This window comes from Acanthochromis polyacanthus, chromosome 7 (assembly GCF_021347895.1).
Source record: "Acanthochromis polyacanthus isolate Apoly-LR-REF ecotype Palm Island chromosome 7, KAUST_Apoly_ChrSc, whole genome shotgun sequence".
NCBI classification, from domain to species: Eukaryota; Metazoa; Chordata; class Actinopteri; family Pomacentridae; genus Acanthochromis; species Acanthochromis polyacanthus.
Genome location: NC_067119.1, coordinates 17,301,532 through 17,320,277, shown reverse-complemented (window position 1 = coordinate 17,320,277; position 18,746 = coordinate 17,301,532). Strand labels below are relative to the sequence as shown.

The 18,746-nt window shown below is 41.4% G+C and overlaps 1 protein-coding gene across 2 annotated transcripts in view; it reads left to right on the top strand.

The window, feature by feature from the left end:
* ccser1 (coiled-coil serine-rich protein 1) overlaps positions 1-17,417 on the top strand; it is a 122,880-nt gene extending 105,463 nt beyond the window's left edge. The window contains exon 11 of one of the 2 annotated variants that reach the window (XM_022196873.2): positions 12,057-17,417. In XM_022196873.2, the coding sequence (XP_022052565.1) occupies positions 12,057-12,857 (801 nt within the window). In that variant the 3' untranslated portion in view covers positions 12,858-17,417. The remainder of the gene's footprint in view (positions 1-12,056) is intronic. The other variant, XM_051950837.1, reaches the window with a different exon arrangement.
* Positions 17,418-18,746: the final 1,329 nt, after the last annotated feature.

The following is an 18,746-nucleotide window of genomic DNA, read 5'->3' as shown; positions in this document are numbered from 1 at the left end:
AGAACTGGACCCTGTGTGCTGCTGACATTGTCCCTTTGTTTGTTGCCTGTACAAATAGTCACTTGTCTGGAGCTAACTGACCAAAGGGAGCTTGTTTGCTTTTGCGAATTAAAGTGCAGGCTCATGCTGTTACACAATCCCAGCTCAAAGGACAGGTTCACTTAGCGGTGACAAACAGGTACTTGGTAATTTCATGACCCGAGGTGCTGATGCAGCAGAGGCACAGTGTGGGCGCAGATGTGAAATGCGTAGAATTAGGACAAATTAATTGTAGATGTGTTAGGAGTTGGCAACTATCATCGCCAATCAAATCAGCTAATCTTGTTTTCTTTAAAAGCACTGTGGAGAGATGGAGATGGAGAGAATAATCCAGGCCAACTTTACCTAAAAGGAACAGCCAGAGTTTTGTCCAGAAGGAGAGTGTGTTTTATCCAAACACAAGAATAGAATCTTACGCTTGGTAGGAAAATGCTCATCTGGATCGTCTGGTGTTTAAGGCACCTTTTTATATATTCTCTGTTTGACAGCAGCTTTCCAACTATATATATATATATATATATATATATATATATATATATATATATATAGAATATATTCCAATTATATATATCTTCCCCCTCCACACTCTCTGTCTTCTTGAGTGGAGTGTGGGCGCAGCAGGGCAGTCAGTTGTTTTCAATAGGATAGCACAGGTGGCAGGTGCAACATTATCAACAGGCCTCCCAGACATCTGATGGAAAATATCCTTCTCTTCTCTTCTCTTCTCTTCTCTTCTCTTCTCTTCTCTTCTCTTCTCTTCTCTTCTCTTCTCTTCTCTTCTCTTCTCTTCTCTTCTCTTCTCTTCTCTTCTCTTCTCTTCTCTTCAAGGCTACAAACTGGGAGAACAGACAGACAGGATATTAGTTTGTGTAATAAGGCTTGATGCATGCCTCTCTGTATATATATATACGTGTGTGTGTGTGTAGAGAGAGAGAGATATTGTACTGCAAGTCTTTGATATATACAGACAAGGAGACAGTTTGGGCTGTATTTTGTATTTGTAAATGTACACATTTGTGTGACGATGTTTGGTCTGGCACACAAGCACCAGTGCTGCTACAATTCCTGACTTCTGCCTGTTATATCATTTATATATGTCATAACTGCAAACTTCACCGTTGTTCTTCCTATCAATTTGTTGATCTATCTGGTCAAACTGTAAAGTCCCTATTTTTATTGCTGTTTTTTAAACTAGTATTTTTGTTTGTTCACATTGATCACAATGTTACACATCATTTTATTAATTACTCAAACGTAGTATGTTATACTATATTTATTGAATGAAAACAAAAAAAAGACCACACTGTGATACAGCTAATTAGTCAGACTTTATGTATATTTTAAATCATTCAAAAATATGTTAGCAACTCAATGAATCATTTATAGATGTCTCTTGGAAAAGGAAAATCAGTTCTGAGTCTGAACACTCGCAGTATAAAATGTGATCAAAACGTACAGAGACTATGCACATAAAAAATCGATCCAAGATGAAGTATTCTCCTTGTGCAGCGATACAGCAGTCCCAGCACTTCTGCATCACTTGTAATTCTCCCTGAAAGTCCTGTTACATCAACATGTAAAGTACCATCTACATTGAGCACTGAATTTCTTAAACTGTGTTAAAACAGCAACCGCACAACTTTAATTTTATTATCGGGAAGAGGAAAATTCACAGGGAGCCAAGTCTAGTGGGTAGTGTAGGTGGAAAGTGACAATTGTGCTGTGGCCAACAAACCCATACATATCATCACACTGTGAACAGGTGCACAATGAATTGGAGCACTCACATGCCATCAGGGCATTTACGCTCCATCGTTTTCCATCAGACACCTCAGGACATTATAGTAGAACTCTGCCTTGACAGTCCGACTCTAAGGGACTAATTCATGAAGCACAACTATGTGAATGTTTCAGAAAATAGAGAACATGCTCCAGGTGCGCTTCTTGCCCAATGCACCTTGTCCTGTTTTGGAAACTAAGGGCATTTTCACTGTGAAATCTGCGGTTTCTTCTCTTTAAAGTAGCCAGAAACAAACTTCTCATCATCAGTGATGATCCTCAGCATGAAGTTGGGTTCATCCTCACACAGAATATGGTGTTTTCTTCTCTGCTCAGTTTGTAGTCTATAGAGAAATGGTACATGTGAACCTACCTGTAGTCAGTCGTCCTTTTTGAGGGACACTAGCTGCTAGGAAATGTTCTACACTATCACTTTCTGCAGAACAGCAAGGTGTTTTAATCGGAGCTATATGGTGCTTTAGAAATACGTTTTCTTATCTTAAATAGAAAATGCAAAAGGAAAATATTGGATTTGAGTCAAAACCCACTACTGAAACTCATTACCTTTGAACACTATAGTAACAATCTTATTCTGCCTAAATGAAGGCTCATAATGACCAGGTCTCATACACTTAATTCCTAATGACTGGAGAAAAGGAGGAAGAAGGTATGCTCTAATGTGACACTAAAGCATTGCCAATCATTCAAATCAGTATGATAGTACTCATACCTTGGCAGTGCTTCATCATGACACTCTTTAATCCAATAAAGTTTTCTGCTGAGCAACTTGGAGAAAGTGGTTGCTGTGTACATAGAAAATGGCATAAGTGATAATTCTGTCTGTGGAGTTTTGGATAAGGTGAACATTTCTTTGTGAGTTGTGCCAGAAGTCCAGAGAGGATGCACTAAAAGTATTCTAGCCAGAAGACATTTTGAGAATATAGACTTGTCCTTGAGATGGTTCTTATATGGAACTGCAGGGATTGTGCCTTGTTGGAGGGTGACAGTCTAAAGTCTAAATAAAATATGTTTAAGGTTTTTTTTCTCCCATCATGGCTTGACAGGCAGCCAAAACAAGACAAGTTTATGACCACAAATGGGGAATAGATTGAGTGATAGGGAATAGACAGAGTTTAAAAGTTTAGAGAGGTTACTGAGAAGTGCTATAAAATGTTTCAGTGTGCAGTAGTCGGTGATTAATGACTTCGCATGCAAGCAATTTAAGGGTTACAGTGGAAACCTTGGGCACAAACCATATAGACAGTATACGTTTTGCTGCCTGAAGGGTGTGACTGATAGAATAAGGAGAAGCCAACGGTGGTAGACTGATTCAGGTAGCATAATCCCAGATCTGCTGCCAGGTCTCAGCTGGGAAAAGGAATGTCAAGCCAAGGGATGGTCGCTGACTAGAGTCCAACTCTAGGTGTGGCCAGGTTTCCTTGTTTTGAGGATAACCCTAGGTAATGCGGCGCTCTTAACACAATTCCAGGACCAAATAGAAGTTTGGTGTCAGTTTTTGGTTAGCGTATGTCGTATTTGTGAAATGTACTGTAGGAACAGTAAGTTAGCACTGATGATGCCGAGGCATATTCTGCACACACAATGTGAGCAGTAGTGACAGCTCACAGGAGCATATTAGGCACAGAGTAATGGTGAGAATAGATCACAGCTTCTGCAATAATTAGACAGCACCGGTGGGGGCCATGTTGACACCCTAGGGAGCAGCCAGGCACAACAATCAATCCAGTTAGAGCTGAAGTGCACAGAGAGGGAAGTTCCATGTACTGGAGAGGAGCTAAAATCAGTTGCATGCAAATATTTTTTGTTTACAACAGAACAGGTGAAACATCCATCTACAGTATTCATTAGGTAAACCACTAAACCTGCTTCATGATTAAATCAGGCAGCTAATCTCCTGGAGCCAAAATTAGATGCAGCATACGACAAGCATGTAATTCCCATCAGTCCTTTAAAAATAGAGTTGCGCTGTTGATAAAAACCATAATATTACTATCTATATTACTGTTATGCATACAACGATATTTCTGTACATGTGCTGACCTGTATAGTGAGATTGATGTTTACTACCAAGCCCCCATGTCTGTTCTTTGTTTGGATATCAGCGGGACTCAGAAATTAGTGTTCTTGACACATCGATTACTGCTGAGTAGCTAATGTTTCTTCCTTGTGTTATATTGATGCCACCACTCTCACATTTACCATATCTTCCCTTTGTCCCCATTTCTAGCTTTCTAATTATCCCTCTCTCTCATCTTTTGTAACTTTGGGTCTGTGCTGTCATGTTTTTCTCTCTGTCTGCCCTTTGTTGATCCTCTCATCCATCTGACTTTCTACACTCTTCCTGTCATTTCCTCTCTTCCTTTGTTGTTTTATCTCCTGATACCTGTGTCATCCATTCCCCTTAGTTCTTGACCTGCTCTTTTCTCCTAGTTGTGTTATTTGTCTTTTCTCCCTAACTTTATTCCCACTTTCTTTCACCTGTCCCTGCTCTTACTTTTTTTGTCCTCCGCTACTCCCTCTCAACCCTTTCATTCTACCTCACTCTCTTTCTTCCATCTCTGTTCCCCCTTCACTCTCTCTCATTTCCTTCACTTGTCTTTACCCGTTCACTCATGTTGCTTTTTCCATCCCACTCCTCTTGCTTGCAGTTCTGGGCAATGCTCACCAAGCATATTGGCACAGGCTGGTGGTCGATGAGTTTTGCCATGATTACACACACGCACTCACAGGCTTGTGTACGTGCGTGCACACACAGACCTGTTGGAGATGGTGGTTGATGAGCAATGCCAGACTCTCAGCATCCATGCCCATCAGAGCTGCTCAAGAAACCTCATTAGGCCTCCTGGCCACAGCATGGCACTGGCTTCAATACTTGCCAGCCTGCCTTTTTCACTCTGGGAGGAGTTTGAAGTCCTGGGGCTATACACTTTTCAACATCCACAATCATAAGTTGTGACTTAGAATCACTGATCATACCCTTGGTTAACAGCTCAAGTCTTGGATTGTGATCACATTGGAAGCCTCTAAACCAAGGTAGATGGTGATGCACGCACCTCCTGCAGTGATGCAGATCTCGCTGAGGTGTTTTATCAGCAGGAGGCATCTTGCTGTTGCCAGGCAACATATGATCAGCTGTCAGTCAGTTTTGGTAGCAAGATGCACACGATAACTATCAATAGCGACTACATTCAGGAATTCATAGACGGCAGCTACAAACAAATGCACTTTTAAGCTGGCCTGTCTGGGCCATTAATGAAGAAAATTCCTCTCTTAGTATCATTGATATTAATGCTTGTAATTGCCTTGAAAGATTTCTGGCTGCCCAGATAGGATGAGGCTAGAAAATGTGAATCAGAATCATTTGGCTAAGAAAAGATTTACAAAATATATTTGTGTGCACCAACAACAATATATCCATTGCTTTTGAGAACAAAGCTGTTGAAAGATGTCACAGAGGTGCCAAAGTAGCAGGGGTAGTTGATGTGACTCTCACATACTTGATATAACCTCCAGTTTAAGCAGAGTCTCCATTCAACTCGCATTTGTGTATTTGAACATATGTGAGTACAAGTGATGGTTTCTGTGCTGTATATATAGCTAGATATGGTTCTAATTTTGCAACATCTCCCTGAAGGTAGTGCTGTCAAACGTGTTTGTTTTCTTTTCCGTATTTCTTTGTAGAAAAATAGTCAAGTGGTGACTAAGCTTCAGACATTCTAATATATTCAGGCCTTTAGCCTCATTGATATGCAGTGGAGCTGCCCCGTCTGAGACACTGTAAGTCTAAATATTTATCACATTATAGACAGACACAATCCTGTTGATACTTGTGGGTTGCAGCAGGTTACAGTGCTTGGCTGCTGTTGCTCAATATAACATCAGCGTAATGTCGATAATTTTTGCAATAGCACAGTGACAGCATTGAAGATTGGTAGCGTTATGAGCCGATTAACTGTGCAGTGCATCACATTAGTGTCCTATCTCTCAGTGCGCGCCTCCAACGGGAAGGTCCACGATATGACATCGAGCCAGCTGGTTGGCAGTTTGCTGCAGTGTGGGCTGGATTGACAGCTCAACTTTGGTTCTCTCTTATTCTCCATCTCTCTTGGTCTTCTCAGCCCCAACCCCACCACAACTCTTCCTCCCTCCCCCTCTTTCTCTCTCTAATTCTTTCTCTCTCTCCCCCTCTGTGTGGTCTCCAGATTGCAGTAGCATACCATCAATCCTCTGCCTGTCAGGTTGTATACAGCCTGGCTGCCACCGGCACTCTTAACCACCAAGTTACATAACGAAGAAGGAAAGAAAGAAAAAAGGACAAAAGCAAGCAAGAAGGTGAAGAATGAGAGAAGAGGTGAAGGGAAGAGAAGTAAAGGGAGGGCAAAGAAAGTCAAAGACAAGGAAAGTAAAGAACAGGCACGTACGGGAAGAGAGCAGACTTGATGACGACGCTCATCCTCCAAGAAGAAGTTCACACATTCACTGCATTTTACCAAGAGTCCTGAGCTGGTTACCACAGATCAATGTGTGTCCTTTTAAACCCAAGTAATCTCCAAAATCCAAATACCCGCAGAGTTAAAAGCATTAGCATTTGCTGAATGGAAAAACTTGACTTATTTGCAAAAATTAAGCACACATTGTAATATTCTGGCTAAACCTATTAAATGTGTACAAGAACACATGGCTTAAGTAATACAATGTCCATTTCAACAACAAAATCCCATTCCCACTTTATAATCTAGTTTGGAGAAACTCTAAATAAGTTTAGTTTCATACAAAGTAATTGACCGCAGCTATATATATATATATATATATATATATATATATATATATATAATATAACAATGTGCAGTGCTCTGTGATGTCTATCTCCTCTTTTTTAAAATGTCTTTCCCACAACATCTGTATTGCTTAACAGTTCACAGTGCTCATATGGAGCCCTAGTGTTATTTACTTGCTTTGCCTTGTGCTCTCCTGTTTTTACTTTGGGGCAATTACTGCCCTGTTCTATAGCAGATTAACTACTTCTGTATTTCCTGCCTTTTAATGCGCTTCCAGTATCAAATAAAGTAATTTTATTTTGTGTAGAAATCCAGTACAGAGTGAGACTGGAGGTGGAAATTGTAGAAAGGCAAATGGTGAGTAGATTCAGGGAGAAGAAGGGAGACAACGATGGAAGACACCATAAACAAAGTCTAGATGAAGAGAGGGAGGAAAAGCGCAGATGCTGCTACAGGCTGTACAACAGAAGCACTTCCTAAGAGGGTTGTGTATTGATGAAAACCAGCATGTTCAAAGTAGAGGTATGCTTTGGCCTTGAGACGCTAGGTCCAGGTTTAGTTTCATCCCTTGCTTTATTGCTTGATGATTTATCTGGAAAAGTGCCTTTAGAGACTCTTTCGTACACACCACGTCTGTGAATATTCAATGGTTCGATCCAAGCAGGAGCACAGGAAATGCTCGGTGGAGCATTGTGGGATTCCACGAGTGCTGACATCAGATTTCTCAGCTTGTTTAGGCTCTTTGTACCGCTCCTCCATTTCCAAAACATGATGTAAACCTCTGTGTTGTACTAGTGTTAAATTAGAGCTTTTTCGTTTTAAGTCTTAGAGGAAAGGCAGTTGGTTATGATGCGCTTTCTACTACCTCACAGCTCAAAGAGGCTTTCTTTGTCTTTTGAATCCCTCAACAACAACAGGATCATCATGGTTATAGAGGCGAGGCCAAATTTACTGTTTGGGTTCTGCATGTTTGCACACTGCCAACTCTATCTTTCTGTCACCGTGGACATAAATATGCAAACAAATATGAATGAGACTGTCTGTTCAGATAAAGGTAGACAGGATGAGGCAGGACGGTTTGGATTCATGCATCACGGTTGGAAAATGTGTTTGGTTATAGTCTAAATAGGATTTAGGAGTGTCATCTGTGTGGGTGTACTGCACTGTTATTGTATCTGCACTGCACACCCCAGTGTTCCACACTTTGAAAGAACCGCAGGATTACTTTGTTCACAGGGAATGTGGGTGTCGCAGAATATAAAGAATTCACATTGACAAACTTTTGCCTCTCTAATCTCACTGCAAAGAGCTGGAAACTTTTGGGGTCCGATGCATTTCATCCCCATGGCCTTCATTAGAATTAGGCATGTGGGTGTAAGCATACTGAGCCATAGTGTGTGATTGATGGCAATTACAGAAGTGGTACTTTCCCTACACTGGGCCTGAGTTACACCTATAAGTGGCTGTACTTGGTATCAGTTTGAGGCAAACAAAACTCATGAAATAAATCTTCTGCCTCTCTTCTCCCAGCATAAAAATGACTAAGACAGGCCATAGCAAATGTTGTATAGGGTTGTTTAAGGGTTTAAGGAGCTCTTTTATGCAAACTTGGCCATTACAACATTGCTGTGTTCTTCACTGCCCAATAAAAGCTAAGGCTGCAGGAAAGGCCCCCTTAAATCACTCAGATTTACCTAGGCCTGTGTGTGTGTGTGTGTGTGTGTGTGTGTGTGTGTGTGTGTGTGTGTGTGTGTGTGTGTGTGTGTGTGTGTGTGTGTGTGTGTGTGTGTGTGTGTGTGTACATGTGTGTATTTATAGGACAGTGTGTGAAAGAGAGACTCTCCAGAGTGTTTGCACACACACACACACACTCACACTCAGGCCGTTCTGTCACTGGCAAAGAGGCAGCCTGCTTGCCGCAGAGTGTGTACTTGAGAAAGGACACCTGAGTTTGTAAATCAGTCCTGCTCTCTTTCTCTCTGGACAGCGTTGTCTGTTCTGCAGTTGGTCTCATTTTTCTTTATCTTTGGTTTTAATCACCTCCTCACTAGTCTCTCATTCTTTTCCTCCTGTCTTTCTGCTCCTTTCCCTCCATTTGTTTACTTTCATCATTGTGCTTGACCTTTTTCTTCCTCTCTGTCTGTCTGTCTGTCCTTCCTTTGCGCTCACACAGGCACCTTCTAAGTTTTACCACAGTTCGGTTTCGTTTGATTCATTATTTTTTTTTAAGCATCTGAGAAGTCCCTTTGATACAAAGCATATGCGTGTACTATCAACTCCTGTAATGTGCCTGGTAATTATTTCTTTCAAAGCTGCCTGCCAATTTGTGTCTTGCTGTTGTCACCGTACCTTCTGTTGTTTTCTAATGGTGTAAAAATACTACAGATTTTTTTTTGATTTTTTTTTTTTTTTTACATGAGATTAGCAATTTAGCCCTAATTACGACATCCCACATAAACCCGCAAGACCAAAGGAGCTATCTAACACTATGGCAATTTCTTCATGTTTTTTCACGGCACCCCATGCAGAAAATTTGGCTAGGATGGAAATTTTCACTCCTCCTTATTAGATCAAGGAATCTGCAAGAAGTCTTGTACTGTTTATCCACCCATTAGAGCCCATTAGAAAGCAGAGATGCAGTCCCAAAGCTCTTTAAGTGAGCTGTATAGACGGCGACACTGTTTGATGTTTTGGCACAGTGTTGTACAAAAAATGAAAATTCACAGCTGGACATGAAAGTATACAGAGACTAAACTATTACAGTGCAGACTGCTTGGCTTCAATTCAGTTTAAATATCTGAATCCAGTGAGTGTGTCAGGTACTGCTTTCATGTTTCTGTGTACTGTAGGTGGGGTATTACAGGCATGCGAGACGAGCCGCATGGACAGATTAAGATTGTATTAACAAATGTCTTTTTGTAGTCAACATTTTTAATGAGCCGTGACTCTTAGATGTCTGAATCCCAAAAACACCACAAGCAGATGTACATATTGAGTATAACAGTTGTTTTTTATTCTTTTTGTGCCAGGCAGAAATGGGGACATACTTACGTAAGGCATTAAAGGTAAAGAACAAAAAATCTGAACAGAGAAGAAAGTGCTGTCTTTAAAGTCGCAGAGAAAATGTTTTGTATCCCCGACTTAAAGATCAGTATCAAGACCAAAAAGACAAAAAGGTTCATAGAAAGGTTGACCCTGGTTACTGGTTCTTTTTGTTTTCTCCCAAGGACCTTTTTATTTATCATATTTACTTCACACTGTACTCCATACTGCCTCAGACTAATTTAGAACCCAGCACAGTCACAGCTAAATCCTTGTAGAATCTTTTCATACTTTGAAATGCAAAAAAAAAAAGAAGAAGAAGCTAGAAATAGCACCTCACAGTAAGATATTAAAAGTCTGGTGGTGTTCAGGGGCTGGAAGCTTTCACAAGCCATTGAACTGACAGAATTTTCCAACCATACAGTGTAATTAGTACTACTTTCTTTTTACTGCATGAAAAAGACTACTTTATTAAACCTGTCTGTCCAAATACTTATTAAAGGTGTGTACCATGTACAAAATGGTTAGATTTTTTTGTAAATCTAATGATCCAAGATGTACTTTTAGTGAAGCTGAAACCATAATTTGTCCTTTGAAACCCAATATTATAGTTCATATTACAGACATCACCAGTATAATTCTGGTTCATTTGTGTAAAGGTCAGCGTACAGCCCAAACACAATAAAAGCTCTCCAAAAGCGTTTAAGCACACACTCTGGCCATTTTGCATCACTTCATGCTGCAACTGGACACCTGCAGCACGCACTGGACGGGTAAAGTTGTCAGATTATGGTAGCCAGTGTGAGAGGAGCGGCTTTACTGGAGCGTTGATGCATGTCAGCAGTGGCAGAAAGAGGACGGTGGAAGTGACCTGAGTGCTGGCGGCACTTTTCAATGTGTCAATGTGTCAGTGGTGTGTGAGCTTTTATAGAAAGCGAGACAGATGTGTGTAGCCCTTTGCATCACTACGTGTAAGTAAGATTATAGTGCAGAAAGATTTAAAGTTGGGTTGTATTGATTATTATTCAGGAATCAGCCATAAGGTGCTCTAACTCCTCATTTCAGTCTTTATTTTATCTTACTTTTGATACTGTGGCCAGCTGTATATCAAAGCCAGCATTCCTCTGCCCAGTAAGCATAATTTGTAACACACACCGTCACCCTTATTTATTTTTTGTGATCTACCCACTTTTGCTCCTCTTTGCTTCCCTTCGTTAATTTGATTTCAGGTTGACAGTATAAGCTCATGAATAAGGACCGTTCCATTGAATTAGCATTGCCATTGTTATACTGTATTTATTCAGTTAGCTGTGTTCTGCCTAATTACATTTCTACCTCTCGAACCAAATTTCTGTCGACAGGCTCAACACAGTAATTAAATTTCTTTTAGTAGTAATTTGCATGCGCGAACACATGGATATATGATGAAAGCACATGTAGCACACGCGTACACAGTGCAAGTGTGTACAATTACACACACGCACACACACGCTCATACACACACACGCTCATACATATGCACACCGCACACAGGAGAATCACACACAAGTCGTTGTGCTGGCAAATGTCAGCTCGGCTTACTTTCCCATGAGGTTCAGTGTCGGATGAGATTGTGTTTCTTTAGTGAACGCTGCACACTTGGTCCCAGTGTGGTGTTTGGTTTTGTGTGTGTCTGTGTGTGAAAGGGAGAGTGAGAGAGAGAGAGAGAAGGGGGGGCAGCGATGAGATATGTTGCGTAAGGAGGTGCAGTCAAGTGTGAAAGAGAACAGGTGGCTCCTGTTTCTGCCATTGAGCTTTATGCGCCATCCTCCCCATTGTGTGTGTGTGTGTGTGTGTGTGTGTGTGTGTGTGTGTGTGTGTGTGTGTGTGTGTGTGTGTGTGTGTGTGTGTGTGTGTGTGTGTGTGTGTGTGTGTGTGTGTGTGTGTGTGTGTGATAGAGAGAGTGAGACCCTACTGGTTTGTGAGTGGCGATTTGAGCATACTTTCTGTGCATATCTCCATACATGCACATGTTACCTTGTCTTGTTCCTCTTTTAATATGTATGTGTGCGTGTTTGTATTTGTGTGTCTGTTCTTTAGTGAGCAAGGTTCCGGTTGGTTTAGAAACAATTAGATGAAGCTGCAGGAGCCCAAAGAGATCGTTCTCCAAATGTCACCCAATTAACAATCTATACTGAGCACACACCAGCTCTCTCCCTCTCTCATGTTCCCCATCTCTCTATTTATCTCTGTCTGTCTGTGTTTTCCTCTGTCTCGCTTGTTTTCTCTCGAGATGTTCATTGAATAATTTTTGAAGAATGGCAGGTTGACATCACACACTCACTGACAGACTGAGAGCAGAGTAAATTAGAAAAGCTTTTTAACATCTGTCTCTTTTTTTTCTTGTCTTTCCCTCAGACCAATCATCCAGGCCGGTGGTCAGGACTAGGCAACAGCAGCAGCCTGGCTCCAAGGGACCGAAGGGTAGTGCGGGGTTTGGGGCCAGCACTAGGAGGGGACCTCTCTAACCAGCACCTCCCCCACCACCACCTGCATGGTCGGCCCACAGCTTCTGAGCGACACACTGCCAGGGAGGAGCGCCACTGCCAGGGGGTCTTGGCACAGTCCACAGTCCGTAACTCTTCTCTAAACCCGTCTCTAGGCTCCTCTAACCTGTCCTCTGTCACTTCTGCGTCATCAGCCCAAGGTTCCTCCACTACATCTGCCCAGCTTCAAGTTTCACACCTGGGCCTTAGTCCAAATCAATATCCAGGCTCTGTTGTGGTGGCTGCTAATCACACTCCAGTTCCATCTCTGTCCTCCAAGCAGCCAGAAGGGGTGTCTTCCTCGTCTGAGTCCTTAACTCCAGGAGGAGGTGGAGTGAGTCAGTCAGGTGGGGTAAGGAGAGGAGGAGGAGATCACCATCCCCAGAGTCATATCCCTCGTGCAGTCGGGGCCAGCACTTCTTCAAGCCTCCACAGCGTGGCAAGCAGAGGAAGCCCCTCTCCGAGCATCTCATCGTCCGACCAGGCCTCCCCTCCACCTCCTACTCCGTCCTCAGCCTCCTCTTCTTCCTCCTCATCCTCCACATTTACCGGCCGTTTAGGACAGCCACCTCGAGGCCCTCTCTCTCTGCATAGCTACAGTCGTAAAAACGTCTTCCTCCAACATTCTCTACATACTGCCGAACTCCAAGCTCTGACGCAGAGAGACAGTTGAGGGCAAACAAACATTCACACCATTCCAACCACTAGCAGCCCTTTCACATCAACTCTAGTGACAACATGTGTGGCTTTAAAGAAAAACTGCTGCTCCTTCTGTAAAAGTTGCTCATGTTTCACTGCTCCCTCCTCCAAATCATCAACTACATGCGCTTACAATCACACTTGCTTCTCTTTGCAATCCAGACCAGCCCTTTGGTGACATTTCGTTCATAGATTTGCTCACTTAAACTCACGCTCATATGCTAGCACGCGCGCACACATGCACATATCAGGCTGCGAGCGTGAAAAAAGGCACTCACCCGTCTATCAGAACTCCCACGTTGTGTCATGCTGACAGTTTAGATGTGCTTACGCCCACAGATGCACAAAGTGCAGCCAGACTCACAACCTCATATCCATGTACATACACAAAAGCAGGCAGGCACATTTAAAGACACTCCGACACAAAGACGTCATCTGTGATAACTCTTCGCTTCAACATCTGCACAAATAACAGGGTGTTGTAACTTAGTGAAGAGATGAGATGTGTGCATTGTCAAAGATTAATTTTATACCCATTATTTGACCATTTTTACCAGTGAAAACCATTTGCTGCTTAAGGAACTGACCATAATTTACGCTTGTAAGGATATAGTTACTCTCACATTGCCAAATCCTGCATCGGATCAAATCCTCCTTCCTTGATGTCCACTAACAGAGGTCCAGATGAAGAGGAATTTAGATAAACATCCACAGCTACTATCCTTTTACTGCATGCTTTTTGAAATTTAGGAAAAACATACAGCTGAGCATTTTGTACTGCAACAAAACTGGGGTTGGGGTGACTTTTAAAGGCTTTTCATAATAATGTCTCAGTATCAACTTTCATCTCAGTGTTTCAGGAAGGGAACCAAACATGTCAGATAACCGCCAAGACATTATCCTGTTTGTATGGTGTTTTGAGAAAGAAATGGCTCTCCTGCTAACATAAACAATTAGAGATGTCTGTGTAGGTTCTCATTCATCCAGGTCATGGTTATCCAAAGTTGTTTAAATCAATCCAGTGGACTTAAAGAAAGAACTGAAGAAGCCTCTTTGATGAGAGGTGAAACGTCTTCAAGGAACTTTCTTTAAGTCCAGTGGATTGATTTAAGCAACTTTGGATAAACAATTAGATGTATTCTTGACTTAGCTGGGATAGGCTCCAGCACCCCCCGCGACCCTAGTGAGGATAAGGCTGTGTACAGAGAATGGATGGATGGATGTATTCTTGACTTCATAGTAGACCATTGTTCTTTGTAGAAATACGATGTTCCAATATTACCCTTGTCATATAAAAGAATCCATGTCCACCTGCAATGTTAGAATAGTACAGTGCAGTTGAAATGAAGAGTTTCATTCTAAAATGGGATACTTGACACATATATAAGCTGACAGAAGCAAAAAGTTTTAGACAGTGAGTTTGAACCGAGCAAGATTTTCATTTTGGCAAACTTAGAATGATGTCTTTTTTTTTTTCCCCAAAAAAGGGGAAAAAGTATCACATTTTGGAATGAATCCTTTTGAATCTGTGTTAGGGCTGAGTATTGATCTGGGATATCTACTGGTGCTTTGCCAAATGACACTGTCAGTATCCATGTTTAGGTTTCAGAAAGAAACATTTCTGAAATACAGGCATTGCAGTTGACAGACATGTTTTCTGTTACAAGTTTACTGAGGCAGTCAATTCAGTAGAGTCTGATTCAGTTTGGAAGAATTAATAATAGAACAAGTTTTGCACAGACAGTTGTTTATCAAGCAAACAGAAAAATATCATTTTATAAACTATCCTATAGGTAAGAAACCATGAGTTTTTCCACTGATGCCCAGTCCTTATATGCTAGCTTTCTTTTATCTTCCTAGTCTCAGATGTTGGTTATATTTTTAAACACTGACCTAACGAGATGTCTGTCGCTGTAATAAGGCTAGCAATTATGTTGGGTTGGACACAGGCAGATACCTTTTCAGTAAAATTTACATTAAGTGTACCTGCCATGACCTGCTGAGTCTTACATTATTCACACTTTTGGGACAAAACGTGTCACAATGTAATAAGTGAGAAAATCCGCCTTTTTTACAACTGGGCTGCATAACAACTTGTTCAGTCTGCTGCTGCTGAATAAATTTGCTCTGTTGAACTGACAAGACTATTGAACAATCCCATCTTTCCCCACAGGCTTTAGGGTAAACACATATTACATTGTCAGCCGGGGAAGTGGGAGTCTGCCCTGCTGCTGAATGTGGGCGAATAGTTCACAGTTCCCAGTGTCTACAGGCCATGTTAGATTGTGAAGAAGTTGTTGACCTTGCCTGTCCCTAAATGGCACCTGGCTCCAAGGCGGTTGTGTAAACCATGTGTGTGTTTTAATGCACACCTCATGAGGCAAAGACCTGGCAGAGGTGAAGAAAAGCCTCGAGGAAGGCGGCTCTGCTCCCGCCGGTGGAAGCTGGTGTCTGCTTTGCTTCGCTCCCCCTCTTTTAGTTCCTCCTTTTTACCCATCATCTCCTCCGACTCTGTTTGTCTCCACCCGGTTTTCTTATTTTTTTTCCATGTATACACTCGACTTACTCTCCCTCTGCAGTGCATTTGCCTCCCTCTGTCCCCCAGCATCATTCTCCACAGCATCAAAACTGTAGCTGCTTTTGTTCCTCTCTTCTTTTTTTCGCCCGCTATCTTCCTTTTGCGCCTCCTCCTTCCCTCCTCTATCATCTCCCAGGTCTCTCCTTTCTCTCTATCTCTCTCCTCTGCCTAGCCTACTTACCCGGCGCTTGTATTGTCATTCAGTGTATATGTTACAGACTCTGTTGCAGTGGCTCTCAGTTCTGGGCATTGGGACCTGCAGTGCTGCCGATTTTCATTCCAGCTTTCTAATCAGGGAGTAATTTTACACCTGGTAAATGCAATTAACTACCTACTAGGATAGACGGGCAGCAGTAATGCGGCTCCCGAGGACTTGGACTGAAAGCTGCAGCTGTACTGTGAAGTAAACATTCCCTGCTTGGTTTGTCTACAGGTGGAGGGCAGCGATGCTTTGTTGCTGCGAACCTCTTAAAGGAATGCTGTTTGCATCCTTCATCGATGCATGCATCTTAATGCAGCTGACACGGTGGGAAATGCTGTAAGAGACTATTTAACCCTGTTTGCACTGCCCGCTCAGATTTGATTTTTTTCACCACGTTTGATACCGCTGTACGAATTGGGAAACGCAGAGGTAGACTGCTGGTTTTGTTACATGTCATGACAGGAGGAGGCCACGTCTGAGCCGGCAGTTCCAAATGTGGCATGCATGTCTTCTACAAAGACATTTTTAACTTCCAAACTGTAAACTGATAGAGACTTTCACTGCTGGGAAACAAAGGTCCGCAAACTTCGGCACACCTCATAAACCTCAGTTCTTCATTTTTACCGAGCAGCATGTTGCGCTTTTAAGACACTACATTCCACCTGTTGGGAGATTATTTATTGTTTTTTTGGTTTTTTTTGCCTTATTTATATTTATTGACACAGGAACAGTTTCCTGAAAAGCGTCTTGGCACTAATGAATAAAGATAATAGTCGTGGTAATAATCATGATGGAGATAACAATAATAGTAATCATGTTATTGTTATGTTTTTATTGAATCACAGATCGTATGCTGTCGTAGCTCTTTAAGGTTCTTTGTGTACTTTTTTCTTTCCTTTCGAATTGCTGTAATAATTAAATTGTGTAATTGTACATAAATTATTGATTCATTGATATTAATATCAGTTCATGGACAGTTTGAGTCCACATAAATGGCGGTTAAATTAGGGTTCACTCACGTTGGTAGTTGCCACAAAGGAGTTCAAAACACAATGAGATTGTTTTCATTGACGTGTCAAGTGCAGTCAGAGGTCCGAGTTATTACCAAAGAGTTTCAGGCTACAGTTACACAACAGAGAGCAAATTTGACAAAAGTAACAGCTGCCATGTTAAATTTTACTTGCTAAAGCCTGTTCACTTGTTCATGGATGTGTTCGGTTGGTGATTCAGCTTTTTCCTTCTTTGAAATCCCTCCTTTGCACTCTGGCTGTTTTTGCTCGAGATGACTTTGAAAGACACGACTTTATGAACTTGTGTGTCTGAAAAGTGGATGATGATAATCTTTTAAAGCTGCTTTTTGCTGTTCAGGTTGACATCTACGTCTAAGTATATAAAGCTATTGGGTACACCCATACTGTGAAGCCAGTTCGCCTATGAATTCATTCAACCTAATCCACCCACACAAATTTGGAGGAACAAAAAGAACTCTGTCTTCAGAGAGTTGTTTTCCAATTTGCGTGGGCCTTCTAATTTTATCTCTTTGACAACAACTTTTTTGAATGGGCTAAACTATGGTTGAAAATCCTTGCAGTGTATGTTTACCCAAAGTATTTCTCTTTAGTTTTTTGTCCAGCATAGTTTTTTGTCACTGTCACAATTGTTTGTTCACATGAGAAATGTTTTATCAAAAGATTTTTGTCCACTGTGTCCTTATTGCTAATATTTAATACAATTAAAATTGATGAAAACATTCAGTTGAGACTGTGAGTTTTTCCTTTTATTGTCATTACGTGGATTTTCACAATAAAATTAGGTGTACCTGTGGCTGTGAAACAATGGGAATGAATGATGGATTCTGTGCAGTGCAAAATAGCAGTAAATCTGAGGGACCCGGGTTCCTTCTCTCGATCTGGGTAAATTTCACTGTGCAAATCTCTAAAGAAAAGAATGAATAAAATCAAAGACTGGAAGTAGAACATATAACAAAAGCAATGAATAAAGAATCTTAGGGACCATCACTGTAAAAGATTCACGCACAAAAACTTTTCCAGCTGCAACATTTGAGTGGACTTTTACAGGTTGTGCACATCGGTGGGTTCACACAGAAGTAATTCTACCTCATTTGACATCAGCCTCCAACCTATTTGAGTGAGTTTTCATTTGGCAGTGACCATAAAGTATGGAAGTGTTTAGAAAATCAATTACATTCGTATGAGTTTGTGTTCATGCGAGTGTGTGTGGGTTGCAGACTTTGACTGTTTACCCCTCAGGGAGGACCTGTGCACGCTTCTCATTTCTGGACTCACTCAATTAGTGTTGGTGATGTTATGACTGGCTGAGTAGCGCACACATGCACACACACCCAGGATTAGAAGACAGCAGCTCTGATACTAACTTGCTGTAATTGATACGACAGAAGGTCAGCACATCAGTAAACACACTTCTGATTAACAGAGCTTTGAAGTCCAAAGAGATCACGTAATAGACAGGATGTGTGTTTGTGCTGTTGATGATGAATCCTCTGTTGGCTGTATAAATGAGCATTTCTGCAGTTTGCTATCTAGTCTGAAAAGCCGAGTCCTAAAATGATTGGCTGATTTGTTGATTACCAGAAAATGAATCAAGCAATACTGACAGTTGAAAACCCCCTAACTTATGCGAGTTGCCATGTTGTCATTCTAAATTCAGCATAATCAGATTTTGACCTGATGGTCAGACAAAACACGTAACTCTAAGACTTCTATGTCTTCAAATATTTTGGTGTTTTGCGCTTTTTTTCTGACATTTTGAAGGCTTAAGAAATGACCAAATAAAAAACAGGAGTTTGGTAAAAAAAAAAAAAAATGGAGGAAGTAATTGAAGGTCCACTTTCAGCTTTTTCTCGATGAAGCTGCATGACAACAGAGCAAGTGACCTTGAAATGCAAGTAAGTGGACCTTGAGTTAAAATATTTCGGAGACTCAGTAGTTTCAATACAAATCAATCATTTCTAGCATGAGTGGAATCACACCACTTCTTTTGGTCTGATCATTGACAGATCAAGTACCAACATGGAAATTAGTCATTTCTTCACATTTACAGCA